This window comes from Micromys minutus (assembly GCF_963924665.1).
Source record: "Micromys minutus genome assembly, chromosome: 12".
NCBI lineage: Eukaryota > Metazoa > Chordata > Mammalia > Rodentia > Muridae > Micromys > Micromys minutus.
In genome coordinates this window covers 37,858,585-37,876,599 of record NC_137981.1, presented here as the reverse complement: position 1 = coordinate 37,876,599, position 18,015 = coordinate 37,858,585, and the positions used below count along the sequence as shown (strand labels likewise).

At 46.1% G+C, this 18,015-nt stretch overlaps 1 protein-coding gene across 1 annotated transcript in view; it reads right to left on the bottom strand.

Moving 5' to 3' along the window:
- KCNK5 (potassium two pore domain channel subfamily K member 5) overlaps positions 1–9,760 on the bottom strand; it is a 40,607-nt gene extending 30,847 nt beyond the window's left edge. Inside the window, exon 1 of the mRNA XM_080926740.1 lies at positions 9,551–9,760. Coding sequence (XP_080782866.1) covers positions 9,551–9,736 — 186 coding nt within the window. The 5' untranslated portion in view covers positions 9,737–9,760. The remainder of the gene's footprint in view (positions 1–9,550) is intronic.
- Between the last annotated feature and the right edge of the window lie 8,255 nt (positions 9,761–18,015).

Sequence of the window (18,015 nt, the reverse complement as noted above, 5' to 3'; positions counted from 1 at the left end):
AAAGGGAGGGTCTTCGAGGCTGGAGAGATGGCTTAGTAGTTAAGAGCACTTGTTGCTTTCGCAGGGACCCCAGGTACAATTCCAAGAATGGACATGGTGGCTCCCAGCCATCCATTAAGTACAGTTCTAGATCTGAAGCCCTCTCCTGACTTCTGTGAGGAGGGCACCAGACATGCACATGGTACACATTCATACACGGGTGAAACATTCATACGTACAAAATTTTGTATGCATATAAGAGATAGAAAATATTTTAAAGGGGTCTATTTGAGCTCCCTCTTGAGGGTACACATCAGGGGAGTCATGACTGCAGAAGTGTGAGGCAGTTGTTCATACCGTGTCCTCTGTCGGGAAGCTGAATGCTGGAGTTTAGCTCACTTTCTCCTTTTTCTTCAGTCTGGACCCTAATGTGATGAGATCGTCTATATTCAAGGGTGTCTTCGCAGGTCAGCTGAGCCTTTCTGGAAATACTCTTGGATACACCCAGAGGTGTGCTTCCACATCAATTCTAAAGACAGACAACCTGACAGTGAAGACCACCACAGTGGTCTGTTCCAGTTGGCCGCTGCTTTTCTGTGAGGTGATGGTGACGCTTGCTGAGGAAAGACTCAGTGAGGTAGTACATGCCAATGGTTCTCCCAGATCATGGCCAAGGAAATCCTTAGTAACGGCCTCCTCCTTGCCCATGCCTGTGCTCTAGTCACTGGTTCTACAAACTACTCATGGACAACACCAAGGCTTAGTTGACTGGAGATGGAGCCTCGGCCCCTTGACTTTGCTGTGTAGATTCAGGCAAGGCGAACAGCCGTGCGTCCTAGCCCATAGTTCTAGAGATACAGAAAATGTGCCCAGTCCCTTGCCTAGCATAGCAAGCAGGAGCCCACGGAGTGCTCATAGGACTGCTAGCCACACTCACCATCTTTTCCTTCCTTAAATCAGAGACTACCCATGAGACCATGGTGCACGACTGGATATTCCAGGCACACTCACTAATACCAACCTCCGGCTGGCTTCTTGCTCTTCCTCCTGCAGACCATGGTTCCCCTGAGAATAAAGGCTGGGTTTTGTTCAGAGTCTGATTCCCCAGAGAAAGAGTTCTTCTACAGACTTCTGGAAATGGTAACCGAAACCTCTAAGGCCCCGCACTGTGTCTTCCCCTTCAGCCTCTGCCATCTGCGGCCCATCATTCAGCACGTCATTTCCCCTCACTCCACCACTCCAGTGCAATTTCCTCTCCCCAGCAAGACTGAACTCAAGGGCTCAAGACCCTCCGGTTTTGTTTTGTTTGTCTGCACAGACAAACTGGCCAGCAAGAGAGGGCTCCCTCTCTGCCCCGTTAGGGTTTCTGCTTACTTGGGGATTGGGGTTAAGACTACAAAAGGCTTCAAGAAGAGCCTTGGTATTCTACCCTTTTCCACAAAAGGACACGAAGGACAACTGGGAAAGGTAGCCTGGAGTGGAGTGTTTGCGTAGATGATCCCAGACCAGGACCTGCACAGGAAAAGTGGCACCTTAAGTGAGGTCGGGGTGAAGAAGGGGCTGGAGGCTCTAAGGGCTTTCTGGGAAAAGCCACACTCAATATTTCACCAGAAGCTAAAAGGAAGGAGGAGGCGTCCTTATCAGACACTCACAAAGTGAGTGCGTGGCTCAGCCTACGGAAATTTAATTTCAGTCAGAATATTCCACCGTTTGCAAGTTGTAAATGTCTGTGAAGGAGGGAACTTTCTGTAATGTTATCCACTTCCCCTCCTTGAAAATGGCAAACATTTGATGGAGTTCAAATTCCTTGGCTACACTCACAAGGCTCTGTCATCTGACCCTCACCTCCCTGCCCTGTGGCTGCACCTCAAGCACCATCATGCTAAAATTAAATTATAGCTCTCTGGGGGCTTTGGAAGGGAAAGAGCCACTCTATCCTCGCCCACTCCCTTTCATGTAGATCTTTAAAATACCCTATTGAGGGGCTGGAGAGTTGGCTCAATGGTTGAGTGCACTTGGCTGCTCTTCCAGAAGGGCTAGGGTTTAAGTCCCAGCAGCCACATAGCGCCCCACATCCATCTGTAACTCCGGTTAAGGGACCCAAGACCCTCTGCTGCCGTCTTCATTTGCTACAAACACACGATGCACAGACACAGACATGCATGCGGTTAAAATGGCCACACACATCAAAAAGAATAACAATAGAATCCAGTATCAAGTTGACAGTTGGGATGTGGCTCGGCAGCCCGTTTGCTTTAGCATACGCCAAGCCTGGGGTTCGGTTCTCATCAAGGCCAAAATAGAATGCAAATAAATTGGGTTGTTATCTAGACCCAGAAACCCGATGAGCACATTCTATGGCAGGACTATTTTTAAATGTTTAAAGGAACCTCCATGCCGTTTCCCATCAAAAGACAAACACTGCATGGTTTAATCTACCCAACATATTTGAGGGCAGCGAATTCATAAACAAAAAGCATAATGGTGGTCTCCTAGTGGCTGGGTGGAAAAGGTGAGAGCAGGTGCAGATTAGCGGGAAGTTTCAGTTCTAAAAAAGGAAAGGGTTATCAACACAGATCTGAGTCACAGCAGTGACACAAAGCTGCTGAAGACAGTACACTTGACATTTTAAGATTTATTATTCTTTTTGTGTTAATTGTGTGTGTGTGTGTGTGTGTGTGTGTGTGTGTGTGTGTGTGTGTGTGTGTGTCTGTGTGGAGATGGGTATGCATGAGGGCAGTATCCTTGGAGGCTAAAAAAAAGTCTAGAGTGCCACACCAGTGCAGTTGCTGAACTTGGGTCCTCTATAAGAGCAAGACTTGCTCTTAACTGCTGAACCATCTCTCCAGACCCTCATATTTGTTTTCTATAATTAAAAAAAAAAATTCGCGGCCAGCTTGGTTTAGAGTCCTACAGGTTCCAGGACAGCCAGAATTACATAGAAAAACCCTGCCTTAAAAAACTAAAAACAAGGGCTGAAGGGATGGCTAAGTGGTTAAGAGCACTGACTGCTGATCCAGAGGTCCTGAGATCAAATCCCAGCAACCACATAGTGGCTCACAACCATCTATAATAAGATCTGATGCCCTCTTCTGGTGATTCTGAAGACAGCTACAGTGTACTTGTATAAAGAAAATAAATAAATCTTTTTTTAAAAAAAAACTAAAAACAAATAAATAAATAAACCATAAATTCAGGGCTGAGAAAGCAGCTCACTGGTATGGTATATTCGTCTAACATGCACTAAGCTAGCCCTAACATTAAATCCTCTAGAAGGGTCTTGGGCCAGCGAAATGGCTGGGTGGGTAAAAACACTTGCTGACAACCCAAGTTTGATCTCTGGGACTCACATGGTAAAAGAACAGAGTCAACGTGTGTCCTCTGACCTCAGCCATGTGACCATACTGTGTGTTTTTTCAGGCCCATACACACACACACACACACACACACACACACACACACACACACACACACACACACACAATAATATACAAGTTTTTTTGGTTCTGGTTTGTTTGTTTGTTTGTTTTGAGAGTTTCTTTGTGTAGCCCTCACTACATAAGCCCTGGTACTTACTCTGTAGACCAGGCTATCCTCAAACTCAGAGATCCTCCTGCATCTGCTTTCTGGGTGCTGAGATTAAAGACCCACCACCCTTACAAGTCTTTTTGATTCTTTACAATAACCGTTTAGAAGTTCACTATGTCTGTTCATGGAACAGTCCATACAGTCCTGAATAGGATGACCATCCTTTCTCTAAAACTCTAAAACATTCCAAAAGCCAAACCTTTCTGAGTAAGTACTACAGGGACATCCCAAGTGGAAAATCATATACTTGACCTCCCATGTTGAGCCACAGCGCAGATGCACTACAATCCCTAAAACCACTCTCGGGGTGTATGTACATGTTGTTCATGGTGTGACCTGCCCTCACACTGGTCATGTGGCTTCAGACACTCCAAGTGTGTGAAAACCCAAAATCACTTCAGATCCCATGCAGGGCTTGGGGGGGGGGGGGGCGGAGTGGAATGGACACAGACAAGTCACAGGGACTCAGCAAACAATGGAAGACATAGATCTTTTCCCATGCTCCCTGATGGCTAACTGCCTCACTTCTCCCTGGAGCATCCCTGCTTCACCACAGTTCTAGCCAATCACCTTATATCACCCCAATATAAAGACTCTCCTACGGTTCTTTCTCAGAAGCCTAGCTCTTCTTCTTCCCCAAACTTTGCATTTCCCTCCCCTCCTGCACACACACACCCCAAACACAAACTCACACAGAGTACAGAGGCTGAGACCAATCTGACAGCAAACAAGTTCAAGATGAAAGGCAGGTCAGGGCCAGCCAGGCACGATGTCCAAAGCCAAGGAACTGAGTTTCTTTTAAGCGCCAGTCTATAAATAGGGCAAAACCCCAGGAAAATACTTAGAGGTGGCAATCACCACCTCCTGCAGGCCACCTCCTGGAAACTTCCAACCTTTCAGTGCATTCAAATTTACACACACACACACACACACACACACACACACACACACACACACGCCATGGTTCTCCATGACTGTGTCATCTAACCATGCTAATGGCTCCATTAAAACTCCCAAGAGAGCTTAATAGAAATACTTTAACTGGTAAAACTCTAACAAGTTAACTAAGGCAGACTTTTTGAGATAGTGTTGGTGTTTGTGGGGATTTTCTTGTTTGCTTGCTTTTACAGCCTTCAACTTAAGTTAACTTAAGAAAAGCTGAGCCATTAGAAATAGAAATGGTTGTCCTTTCTAATGGTTCGGCCTAAGCACACCTTTTTAGTCCCAGCACTTAGGGGACAGAGGCAGGCCAATGTCCCAGTTCAGGCAGCCTGGGGTACAGAGTGAGTTCCAGCACACTCAGGGCTACACAGAAAACCTTGTTTCAAAGAACAAGGAAAGAAGGAAGGAAGGGAAGGAGGGAGGGAGGAAGGAAAAGAAAAGAAAAAGGAAGGGTGTTTTCTTCCTATTTCCTCTCAAAAAACAAATGTACCCACTTTCCAGCTCTGCAGTTCTAAACTGAGATTTCAAGCCAGCTTAGACCAAGGTTCAAAAGACTTACTGACTCTCTCGAGGGTGGGGGGGGGAGACCAGTGAGCCTTACAGTGTCTACTGTGGCTTGAAACAAAGCAAGTGCTCATATTAACCCTCTGTTCCCCTAGGTAGGGCTCAGAGAAGGTTTTTTTTCTAAACCTTTCAATAGTCCTCGTTTTAAACATTTTGGTCTTAAGTCATTAAACAGTCTACAGTTTTGTTTTTCATAAATTTGGGGGGAAGGATTGGCGTTATAACAGGTGTCAGAATTTCAAAACTGGGATGTATTTAAGGGTTTAACCATGAAAGGAGGTATACCTGAACACCCCTAGACTGTGGGGTAAGAAGTTCGGAGAGGGGGACCTGTACCTCAGTGGGGGAGCACTTACCTAACTCACATTCCATCTCCCATGCCAGAACAAACAGAAACAAAAAAGCAAATTTTAGAGTTTGGGTGGGAAAGTGGTCATCAAGAACCAAGGGGTTTTCAGAATGGGTCAGCCATATCAACTGTCTAGGGAAACCTGGGGCTCACTCTGGGGTACCAGAGCAGAAAACAAGATTTGCCACCCTATCCCAGTCCCAGAAGACAGTGGGACATGGCATCCCATCAAGAAGCCTGTTGACCCTTCCTAGGCTAAGCCAGGAAGACACCCCACAAGTTAGGTCTCTCAGTGTCCCTCTCTCTCTATCCACCCCACCCAGTCCACTCTCCACTGACCTGACCTTCTGAAAGCCCTCCCTAGGTAGACTTGATCCCAAATGACGCCTCTGTATGAATGTGTAACACCGTTTGTTTAAACTTCTCCCTAAAAGACTTGGATGAGTTGTCAGCCTGTCCATTCAACTCAGTCCTCAGCTTTGAGGAAGAGAGAAGAGGGACTTCCAAAAACAGCCATGCAGGACTGAAAGGTGCTAGTGACAGAGACAGTGCCAGGTCAGCCAGGCAACCACACAGGAGAAGACTGTGTGCCTGTTCCAGGGCAAACAAAAAATAGAATTTCCCAGCAGTCAAGGGGAAGCTGAACCAATTAACTCAGCTCACTTAGAGAAGGCAGTTATCCTGCAGTGGGCTGGCAAGAGCAGAGACAGCTTAGGGGACACCCCCAAGGCTGAGGCTGTGGTCCTTGTGGCCACTTTAACTTCCCTAGGTGTCAGTTGCTTTGTCTTAATGCATGAGGTCACCAGAAAGCACCTGAAACGAGCAGGCAAAGTACTTGGCAGGATGCCTTCCTCAGAGAGCACTCCATAACTCAATAAACGCTAGCGGCGAGAGCCTTCCTGCTTCTTCTATTCATACCCTCTTTCCTGGAGCCCGACCAAACTGCTCGTTTTGCAGATGAGGACATTGAGGCTAAGGTAAGTTAACTGGTTTGATGAGGAAGTGCTCCAGCCAGGGAGAAATAACAGCTTATGCCTCCCCACAGAATAAGGATAATTTTAACCACAGTGTCCAATACAGTAGATGCACTATAAAGGCTAATTTCACTTGCTGGGTTTAAAAAAAAAAAAAAAAAAACTTAAACATCTAGGATAACCAGCCACCAAAAATCTGGTGATGCCAAATACAAACACCTAGGCACATGCTTATAATCTCCAGGGGCATCCAGGGGGCTGAGTCAGGGTGCTTATGAGTTCAAAGGCAGCCTGCACTACCGTACCAGGACCCTGTCTCAATCACTGAAATCAGCTAAGCACAATCTTTAATCCCAGAACTTGGGAGGCAGAAGCAGATGGATCTGTGTGAGTTCGAAGCCAGCCTGGTCCACGCACATAACCAATCCCAGGACAGAACAGAGCTACATATGAGACCCTGCTTCCACAAATAAACAAATAGATTCATTAAAAAAAATTCATTAAAATCAACTAAAATAAGAGCCCGATTGTGTCTCAGTAGGTAGAATGTTTGCCTAGCATACATAAATGCCCAGCACTGCATTCACAGCAAGAGGTGAAGGTTGAAGGATCAGGAATTCAAGGTCATCCTCAGGTACACAGAGAGTTCCAGGCCAGCCAGAGCTACTTGAGACCTGCCTTAAAAAAACAACTGTAACAATAATAAGGTGTAGTTTATTATTCAGATAGTGTTGAAGGCAAGAAGGACAGCTATGGGGTTCCGGGTTGGTGAACGCAGGGCACTTGAAAGGTGCCTGTGTGTGACACAGTTCAACTACAGCGTACACAGGGAGGTGCTTTTGACTCAACAGCCCAGGTTTGCAGCAGTAAACCCAACCCCCACCCAAGCACAGCTAACTTCTGCACCCACCCCAGGAATTTTCAACTGAGGGGCTTTGTGATGACCAGGGCTAAAACCCAGAACCTCAGGTGGAAAATACCCAGGCAGCCAAATGAGAAGGAAGATTTGGGAGTTTTCATTTTTTTCCTTAAACCAATTTCCTGAGGCCTGAGGCGGCGCCCCAAGTCGCAGCAGATCAGAAAGCCGAGAGAGGCAGATTTTTGCAGATTAAGCTGAGGCTGGCAAATGCTTTCATTGGTCCATTTTCATTTCTTGGGTTTTTCCTTTGAAAAGAGGGAATTTGCCCAGTTGACAAGGTTGTTCTTTTTTTTTTTTTTTTTTTACATTGGGGAGGGTGTGTGTGATAGACTGTCCTCATTCGTTCAAGCAAGCATCTAGAATCTTTTCCAAATCACATTGACCTGATGTTGCTCAAACTCTTTTTTCTAAAAGTTACCTGTCCACTTTTATTTTTGGGAGTGGGTGGGTCTGTTGACAGACAAGACCTTAAAATAAAGGACATTTTGTTTTCTCAAATCCTCTACGGAAACCGCCCGCCCTATAAAGCTGCCACCCCACCAGATGCACCCGGCTACGTAACGCCTGAACACACACACCCCCCTTCCCTTCTCCTTATGTTTTGAAGTTTATTTTCCCACATTTAGCCTTGAATTCTTTCCTTCCTTCCCCTGCCATGGCGGAGGAACAGCAGGGAGGGGAGACTTCGTCCATCGAGGGCAGCTGGTGCCTTACCATCCTCTCCTGCCCCTCCCCTAAACAACCCCCCCCAGGGCAAACTACACAAAAACTCTGGCAGATATATTGCCAGGGAAATCACAAATTGACCACTTCCAGATGCAGCAGACACCCCCGCAGTGGATATGTAAATCTTTCCAGGACCCCCCCCCCAAGAACAGCTAGACCAACCTTGAAACTCCAGCATCACTATCATGCAAGCCCCCCCCCAACATCCCAACCCCTAAACATGGGGGACAGATCTACTCAGTGCAATCAGTCCCACAGACCTCCTGAGGACAATTCTCTGCAGAACCCGTGATGCCTTGGGCACCTAAAATGTCTCTGTGAATGTCCATCTGAGGTTAGGAGGTAGTACCAGTAAGATGTGTTCAGGTTTTCTCAGTTTTCAGTGTAACAACAGTACAGGGCGGGACAAAGATGAAGATGGGTTTGTTCCCATTTGACAAAACAGGCAACTGAGGCTGGAAAGTGAGAGACACGAGACAGGTGGAAAGAAGTGGGAGGTGATGTCCATTAAACGCACCTGATCATATCTCTTAATGATTTGGACATAATCCTGTTACCAATATAAGGTCATAAACACGGGGATGGATGGATGGATGGATGGATGGATGGTTGGGGCTGAGCCCTCAAGAAACAGAAAGGAACCTCTGACCCCAAGTTGGCTCAAGGTTCCACTTGAGATGATCAGCCAAGTTCACCGTGGTGAGGTCAATGGTCTACTGGGTGTGTGCATTCTCAGATAAGAGATTCCACAAGCCAACATCAGGGAAACTTCCCCTCACCCACGCTATCCTCGCCCCCTAAAAGGGCACTACCTGGATTTGGGTGTTCGTTTGTGTAACCTGTTACTTTGGCAAAGCTTAATTCCGAGTCCTTGAGGGTTGTCTCAGCTTGGTAAGACTCCACGGAAGCCTGAGAGCGTCCCGAGCATTCCAGCCACAGGCCTTCCTCCGGACACATAGGACGTGTCCGAGCCCCCTGTCCCACTCAAAGTGCAGCGACCGGCGGATATGTTTTTGCTCACAGCAGGTCTGGGGCCCCTCTGCTGTTTTCAAGTTAAGAAAGGTCGAGCGGGCGCGGCAACGGCCCTGAAGCGGGAGGTGGAGACGCGAGGGTGGTACCCGGCTCTGCTCCCGGACTCCGGGAGCGTCTCCAAGGAAAGATAAACTCCTTTATCCGCCCTACAGCCTTCCTCTAAAGAGGGAGGCACCCGCACACCCACACTAAGCCACCATGGGGCCCAATTCATCCTGGAGTCAACCCCAAATTCTCTCGGAACTTACTAGGTTCTGACCAAGACTGTGCGCGTGGGGGAATCTCCCTGCCCCTAGACGAAAGACAACACAACCTGACACCTAATGGGACATTTTCTCCAGCCACCCCGGGTCCTCTGGTTGAGACTGAGGGGGTGGGGGTTGTCTGAATTTGTAGGAAGGAGTCAGTCTCCCCTTCAACACCGCTATAGCCTCAACTTCAGGTGCATGTGAGGGGATTCAGCGACCGACGGCTCACCTGTAGGATCTTGTCCAGGCCCTCCTGACTCAGGCACGGAAACTCCTTGAGTAGATGCAGTTTCTGTGTATAGTAGTTTTTCTTGGCTTCCTTCCAGTGTGGCTCCTCCAGCACTTCGAAGATCGCCGCCCCGATGGCCAGGTAGAATATGATGGCCGAGGTAAGCAAGGGACCCCGGTCCACCATGGCTCTGGAATGGCCACCTCCTGGAGAAAGAGTCCCCTAATTTCAGCAACTCCGGGTTCACCCGTCCTGCAGCCCTGGACACAGCTGTTTGAATTTGGAGCTCCGCATGCGCAGTGCCCGGTACCCCCCGCGCGCCACTCCCGGGACAGTTGCTTGGCCAAGTTGGCTCCCTGAGCGCAGGGAACTGCGTGGATCACGTTCACACAGGCCAGGGTGGGCGCACACCAAAGGGGGTCTGGGGGCCACCCCAATCTCTCGATCCTGAAGGTTAGGGTGAAACTCAGGACCCAAACCGGGAGACACGTGTGCCGCCTCTGTGCGCGCGACAGTACGCCCAGCGCGCCTCCGCACGGCTCTTTAAGCAGCGCTCAGCCCGCCCGCGCCAGACCCTGAAAGGGGTGGGGTCCAGCCCAGAACCCGCCCCTGGCCCCGCCCATTGCGCCTGAAGTCATTACACCAAGCACCCTGTTCTCCACGCTCCAGACCAAGGCTTCGTGGCCGAATCAGACTTCCACGACCCGCACTGTCGCGGGATTTGCGGTGTGCGGGACTCCAGTTGCATATTAGAAATTGATATAATTAGCTAAAACAGCCGTGCACCTTACTGCTAAAGTCAGAAATACATTGCCAGTGTTACTATCACATCCAGATGTTTCCCCAACTATTCCTAGGGCTTACACACTTAAACCTATCTGCGCCGAGTAAAGGGATTCGATCTGAATTAGAATTACTGGGAACAAAGCCCAACCACAAATGAGTGAAGAGCCTATCCCAGGTCATCTGTGTTCTTGACACATCTGAGAGAGGCGACAGATAGCCACACCCACACTACAAGGACCTCTTCCTTACTCCCAAGCCTACTTAAAATTACAACACCACTTCCCCCACTCCCACCCCAGCTGGAATATTAACTGGAGCAACTAGAAATGCTTTCTGCTCAGTGATGCATCTATCCAAGGGGCCTGTTAATAGCAATAAACAGGCCAGGTGTGGTGACCGTGTGCACGTCTAGTTCCAACTAGAGAGGCAGATGAATCTCTCTGCACATATGAGGCCAACCTTGTCTACACGGAGAGTTCCAGGCCAGCCAGGCTACAGAGTAAAACCTTCTCTCAAAAACAAATAAACAAATACTTGATAATAAGGAGAAGATATGAGTATGTCTGTCAAAACATGTCTGGGTTATTTCCCACTTTGCCTGCTTTTCTGGGCATTTATAAACCCTGGGCAGACTACATGTTTTTGTATCGTAATCAGGGTTTGTCATTAGATCCACTTCCCAGGAAAGAAATGGAAGCCCTGGCAGAGTCATGTGGGCAGACTCCCACATGCCGACTTGTGTGCAGGAACCACAGACTGACTCTGACTGACCTCAAGCCTCTGTGGAAGGAGGAACAGCAGAGGCCAGAGTCCCTAGCACTACCCCCTCCCCAGGATCTCTTCCTTTTGTGGGTGATTAATCTTCACAGGCCAAGAGCTGCAAGGAGATTATCTGTGGATCTCTGAATCTTACTGCAGCTGCAGAGCTAAGGCTGAATCCACACTGCTGGCCAATCAGTCGTTCAGATAGGGTCTTGCTGTGTAGCTCTGGCTATCTTGTAACTCACTATGTAAACCAAGCTGACCTTGAACTCTCGGAGTGGTGAGGTGAAAGATGTGGCCACCACCTCAGCCCTTCCACAATTGTTTGTAGATCTTGTTTGAAGATTGTGAGCATGCCCTGAGGGAGATGCCTGATCAGGAAACCAAGAAAGCCCAGGATCCTAGGGCAGGAGAGAGGACTTGGGAGTAAAAGAGATTGACAGCAAATGCAGCTGACAGAGACTCAGTTTCTTAGCACCCAACATGGCAGTTCATAGCAGGATGTAACTCCAGTTCCAGGTATCCATCGCCCTCTTCTGACCTCTGTGGGGACACACATACACACACACACAATCACACACACACAGAATAAGCAAATAAATAAATATTTTTAGGAAGAAAACTCTGGCTTTATAATTTTGCATCTTAGAGACCCACAGTGCCAGCTTCCGCAGTCAGAATGATGCTTCTCCAGAGGCCCCACTCCTCAGCAGCAGGCCCACACATTGCCTGCCCTAAATAGATTTCTTTTCTCTACCTTTCTCTAATACCCTGTTTCTCCAATATTCCTGAGGTGGTCTGCAGCCCAACCTCACAGCCTTCAGCTGGCTATGAATCAGACTTCTGTCCAAAGTATGCCCAGACCTTCTTACGGATGAAGCTCACCCTTCTTTTTATGAAGTCAGGGCCACGTGGGGTATGAACACTTCAATCAGCATGTGGAAAGCACCGGTTGGGAGTTCACCTGATTCTCCTGAAAACGCTCTACCAGTTGACTTCCCTGGCAGCTGAACTCTCTTCCTGGGAAGGAAAGGGGCCTCTCCCCTCTTATTTCCACTTCACCGCCTCACAAAAACACTGCGGCATACACCACTCAGATGAATTGATCTTTACTCAAAGTGTCTCCTCTCTCTCTCTCTCTCTCTCTCTCTCTCTCTCTCTCTCTCTCTCTTTCTGTCTGTCTGTCTGTCTGTCTGCATATACATGCATAGAGGTCAGAGGTCATTCCTTAGGTACTCTCCATTTCGTTTGTCTATTTTTATTTACATGTCAATGTGGGCCTTTGTGAATTTATGTGCAGCATGTGCATGCAAGAGCCCACCGAGGCCAGAAAAGACACCTGATCCCCTGGAACAGGCAGTTGTAAGCCTTCGTGTGGATGCTGTGAACTGAATTCAGTTTCTCCACAAGAGCAACCAGCATTCTCAACCTCTGAACCATCTTTGTAGGCCCCAGCTTCACAGACAGACTCTCTCTGGCCTGGAGCTGGAGGATTAGGTTAGACTGGCTGGTCAACAGGCCCCAGAGATCATCCTCGCCTGACTCCTCAGCTCCGGAATTCAACATCCTACTGCCCCCTGCTCCTCATTTACACAGGAGACCTGGGCGTTGAGCTCAGGGCCTTATGCTTGTGCACAAGCATTTCTCCAATTGAAATCTATTTCTCCAGCTCCATTATTCACAATGTTTTTACTTTTAGTTTCTCTGTCCTTCCCTTCTGTGCCTTTCTCCTGTTACTATTTTTTTCTTGCTGACTTTCCCTGTGCTGTGTCCAGGATGTGGTCTGTCCATCTTCCTCTGTAGCTTCAACCCTGACCTTTCTGTATCTCCCTTTATTCTTTTCCTTAGCTCCCTCTTCTCCTGCCTCTCCTTTCTTTTTGTCTCCATCCAACTGGAACGAATCCCTTCTCTATTTCCCCTCTCCCTGGTCTCATATTTGAATCATGCTTTCCCCAGGAGATCAGGAGCATCCACAGCTGCATGAACACTGCTTACATGAGCTATGTCTATCCTCTAAATGGTAGGGCACCTCGAAGGGGCTTTTGTCAACATCAGCCTGTCTAAAAATAATAATAATAATAAGCTTCCAAAATAGAAAAAAGAAAAGTCTGTACCTGAGGGTAGAATGATAAAGTATGTATTTAAATTTTTAAGTTTTATTACTTTAACTTTTTTTAATTTTATGTGCACTGGTGTTCTGCCTGCTGTATGTCTATGTGAAGATATTCATATCCCCTGGAACTGAAGCTACAGACAGATGTGAGCCACCATGTGATTGCTGGGAATTGAACCTGGGTCCTCTGGAAGAGCAGCCAGTGCTCTTAACCCCCAGGCCATCCCTCCAGCCCAAGTTTTATTACTTTTATTTACTTGTTTATGTATGTGCATGCAGACACACTTGTTACAGAGTTTAAAACCACCAGAAAAAGACCTCCAGACTCAAATTTAGCCAAATTTATTAAAAACTACCTGCAGGGCCATAGTCTGTCTCTAAGCCAAATCAGAGACGTGCCGTGAGAAGGGGTGAAGGAAAGGTTTTTTTAAAGGCAATGACTTCAAGAAAACCTTGAGTATCTGCAAAGGCAGGCACAGAAGCCAAAATCAGTAATCAGTCATCATAACAAACAGATGGTCATAGACTAAATTTCTGAGAGATTGTCAAGGAATCCAAGCTGCAGGGAATGAGAGTCAGAAATAAATGGCTGTTAGGTACCAAGATGGCTGACTAACATAAAATGGAGTTTCTTTAGCCATCACAAGCTGGCTCTCTCAAGAGTTAGTTCTCTTTTCATCACGTAGATTCCAGCGGTAGAACTCAGGTCTTCAGGCTTCATGCCAAGCACCTTTATCCGCTGAACCATCTTGCTGGCCCTTACTATACTGATGGTCATTTTGGAATCCTGTCACCTAAAAGGCAGTTTGGGGGTTTTGAGAATAGAGTTGCATTGACAGCAGTTCCACCACAGAATGTGCCTGAGTCCCTCTTGGAGGACTTGGCAGAATAAACAGCTGCACAGCCCAAGGTCATGGCAGGCTCTTGCCACCAATGAATCCACACCCAGTTTTGTTTCTTCCTCATTGCAAGTAGGCAACTGGATTATCCTCTTAGTAAAACAAACACTAGATAATCTTTTCATTACTGTCCTTCCATGCCCCTTCACTTACGCAACCCACCGGGGTGAACCCACCACTACGGCCTGAAGACATCTGAAAGCATATTGACAGCTCCTAGCCTGTGGAGCACCAGGATGGAGGACTGAAGTCCTGGACAGTGGGATGGATCTGTAGCTTCCTGTGGTGCCGCAGTGTCTACAAGGGAGCTGCAAGTCAGTCCTGGGGGAGGGACTGTGGATCTAAACTGGAAATACAGATTTTACTAAACACATACCACTTCTACACTGTGGTCAAGTGAAAGACCCAACAAGTGTGATCACCTGTTTCTGTTGAAGAATATCACTGCTGAGTCTATTAATTTCCCTCTGAAGATCAAGTCCAGTCAAAAGAAATATAGGAAAAAGTCAGTGAAAAGCATAAAATAATTTGGTAACACATTTACTTTTTAAAAGAAAAATAAATCACTGCAAACTTCCTCAAAATTCAAACAAACCAACCCAGAAAGATGGCCTAGTAGATGAATGTAGCTGCTGCCAAGCCTGACTACCTAAATTCAACCCCCAAGTCCCATGTGGTGAGAGGAGAGGGTAAGGACACACAAATCCACACCTCATACACAAATGAGATGTAACTAGCAACCATTGTTCCTTCTAAAAGAAAAAAAAAAAAAGCCCAGCCCATACCTTGGGGGTATAGTGCTTTTGTTTTAAGTTTGTTAACTTGGTTTTTGTCATTTTGAGGCAAGCTAGATGGATCTGGGAAAAGGAAGGTTAGCCAAGAAAATGCCTCCATCAGATCAGCCTGTAAACAAGTCTGTGGGGGCACATTCTTGATTACTGATTAATATGAGAGGACCCTGACTCCTATGGGTGATACCATCCCTGAGTAGGTGGTCCAAGGCTGTCTCAGAAAGCAGGCTGAGCAAGCCATGAGAGGCAAGCTAGTAAGGAGTGCTCTGCCATGGTCTCAGCTTCAGTTCCTGCCTCCAGATCCTGTTCTGACTACCTTTCACAGAGCATCATAAACTTTCAGATGACATAAACCCTTTCCTTCCCAAGTTAGTTTTGGTCAGTGTCTTATCATAGAATGGGAATACGAACTAGGATAGGTGCTCAACTGAGGCAGGAGAGTTGTAGAGTTTAAGCTACTCTGATCTATAGAGTGAGTTCCAGGCCAGTCTGGCTAGAAAAGGATGAAGAAAACAACAGTTCTATTGCTTTCACCTCAGAAGGCTAATAAGCAATATGTTCACTCTATTTTCATCCTTGTGGTAGTGGAACAATAAGTAATGCCTTATGAAATCACTTACATTGTGAAATTATCAGTTATCTAATGAACTTTCTCTGTTTCTCATAGATCACTTAAAAACCTGGGGATGGGGAGGGCTACTGTTAAACTGTGTCACCAAATGCTGGCTTTGTCAATTTAAAGAAAAATTTGTTTTACAATTAATTTAGTATCTATGACCAAGTAACACACTTCTTGTTTTAGATTTACCAGGAAGAAACTCACAAATAGCAATAAAGATGTATTCTGAAGAGGAGAAGGTAGAGGAGGAGGAGAAGGAAGAAGAGGAGAAAAAAAGAAAAAGAAAGAACAGAAGAAAGGAAGGAGCTAAGAAACAAAAGAAGGAACAAGGAACAAAGAAAGTTACATAGGCACTTACTTGCAACCTGGCACTTGGGAAACAGAAGCAGGGGAATGACCACAGGTGGAGGTCACCCTTGTCTATAGTATTTCCCAGCTTAACTGAGCTACAGAGACCCTGCCTCAAAGACAAAACAAAGTAGCAACCACACATGAGATACATTCCTATAATCTCACTACTGGGAAGGTTGAGGCAGGAGAATGTCAAGTTTGAGGCCAGTTTGGCTCTGTAGGGAAATCTTGTCTCCAACAGTAACAAAGCCAAACAGCATAGTAGCAAAAATACTATGTATGCACACACATACTAGAATATTACTCAGCTTTCAAAACAAGGAGATCCTGGTATGTACTACAATGTATTTGAACTTTGATAACTCTGTATCAAGTGAAATAAGCAAATTCAAAAAAAAACACTGCAGGATTCCATTCCTATGAAGTTTTTTGTTTTGTTTTGTTTTGTTTTTGTTGTTTGTTGTTTGTTTTCAAAGTAGCCAAGCTCTTTGAAAGTAAATGAAAAGTAGTCCTGGGGCTCGGAAGAAAGAAGACAGAAACTGCCCCATGACCAATATAAGTGAAGTTAAGGTTTCTTTTACAAGATGACAAAATTCTAAAGATCTAATGCTTTTGTGCATCACAAAACACAGGCCAGCTGCTCTGATAGTGGTGGTGCTAGTGTGTGTGTGTGTGTGCTCGTGCATGCTCGTGTAAGATATGTCTGTGTATGTGTTCGTGAATGTACACCTGTGTTCATACAGAGGCCAGAGGTCAACATGTGGTGTCTTTCTCTACTGTTCTCTGCCTTAATTTTTGAGACAAATGCCTCTCATTGCCCCTTACCATTTCAACTAAACCAGATGGATCAGCAAGCTTCTGAGGATCTTCCTACACCTTCTTCCCACCCAGTCCTGTACTTACGGACACATGCCATCATGCTCAGGGGTTTATATAAATGCTGGTGACCTGAATGCAAGTCTTTATGTTTGAGCTGCAAGTGCTTTTACCCACAGAGCCACCCCCCCAATGCCATGTAATATGTGTTTTATAATCAGAAGACCTTCAAAGGAGAAGTGGGGGCTAGAGAGATGGCTCAGTGGTTAAGAACGCTGGTCATTCGTCCGAAGGACCCAGGTTTGAATCCCAGCATCCACATGGCTTACAACCATCTCTAACACTAATTCCAAGGGATTTAATGACCTTTCTGACCTCTGAGGCTACTGTGTGTGCATGCTGCACACATACATACCCATATACATACGAAACACCCATATGAATGAAAGTTTTTTAAATATATATTTGAAGAACTAACATCAACTCCTTTCAAACTATCTCATAAAATAGAAAAGAAAGAAATACTTCAAACTCTTTTTATGAAACCACTATAACTCTGATACCAAAAGCTAGACAAAGATCAAACCAAAAATAAAAACGTAGAAATAAAATTATTGGCCAATGTCACCGATGAACATAAAAGCGAAAATTCTCAGTAAAGTATCTATGGAATGAACTCAAGAATATATCAGAAACATTATTTACTATGATGAAACTGGCTTCCTCCAAGAGACACAGAGATGGCTTAATATATGTAAATCAGTAAATGTGACCCACCACATAAACAGACTCAAAGACAGGGACCACATTGTCCTCTTATTCTACCTCTTATGCAGAAAAGGCCTTTGACAAAATCCAGCATCCCTTAGTGATAAAGTCCTAAGGAATCTACAGAAAGCAGAGGGGGACATATATCAACCTTAAAAAAAAGACAATGGGCAACAAGTTCACCAGCCAGCAGCCTGCTAAAAGGAGAAACCCTCAGAGCATTTCCAATAAAATTGAGAGCAAGACAAGGATGTTCACTTTCTACATTCCTGTTCAATGACCACAACTTTTCAAGTGCCAGGAATAGACGTTACAGGTTCAATGTAAGACACTGGAAGTTGCAAGAATCAGCCAAGCATTGAGAAGAACAATGTGGCTAAGGGGCAATGATTAAATGAAGTAAATGTTGCCTTGGCAGGGTTTCTGCTACTCTTAGCAGTAAAGCTACATGCCCTTTGCTCTGAGAGCCAGTCAAGCTATTACAGGCTAGTAGAGAGCCAAGCACCTATTCAGAAGGATTTGTGTTTGAAGATTTAGCATAGGTCTTCACTGTTGTTTCA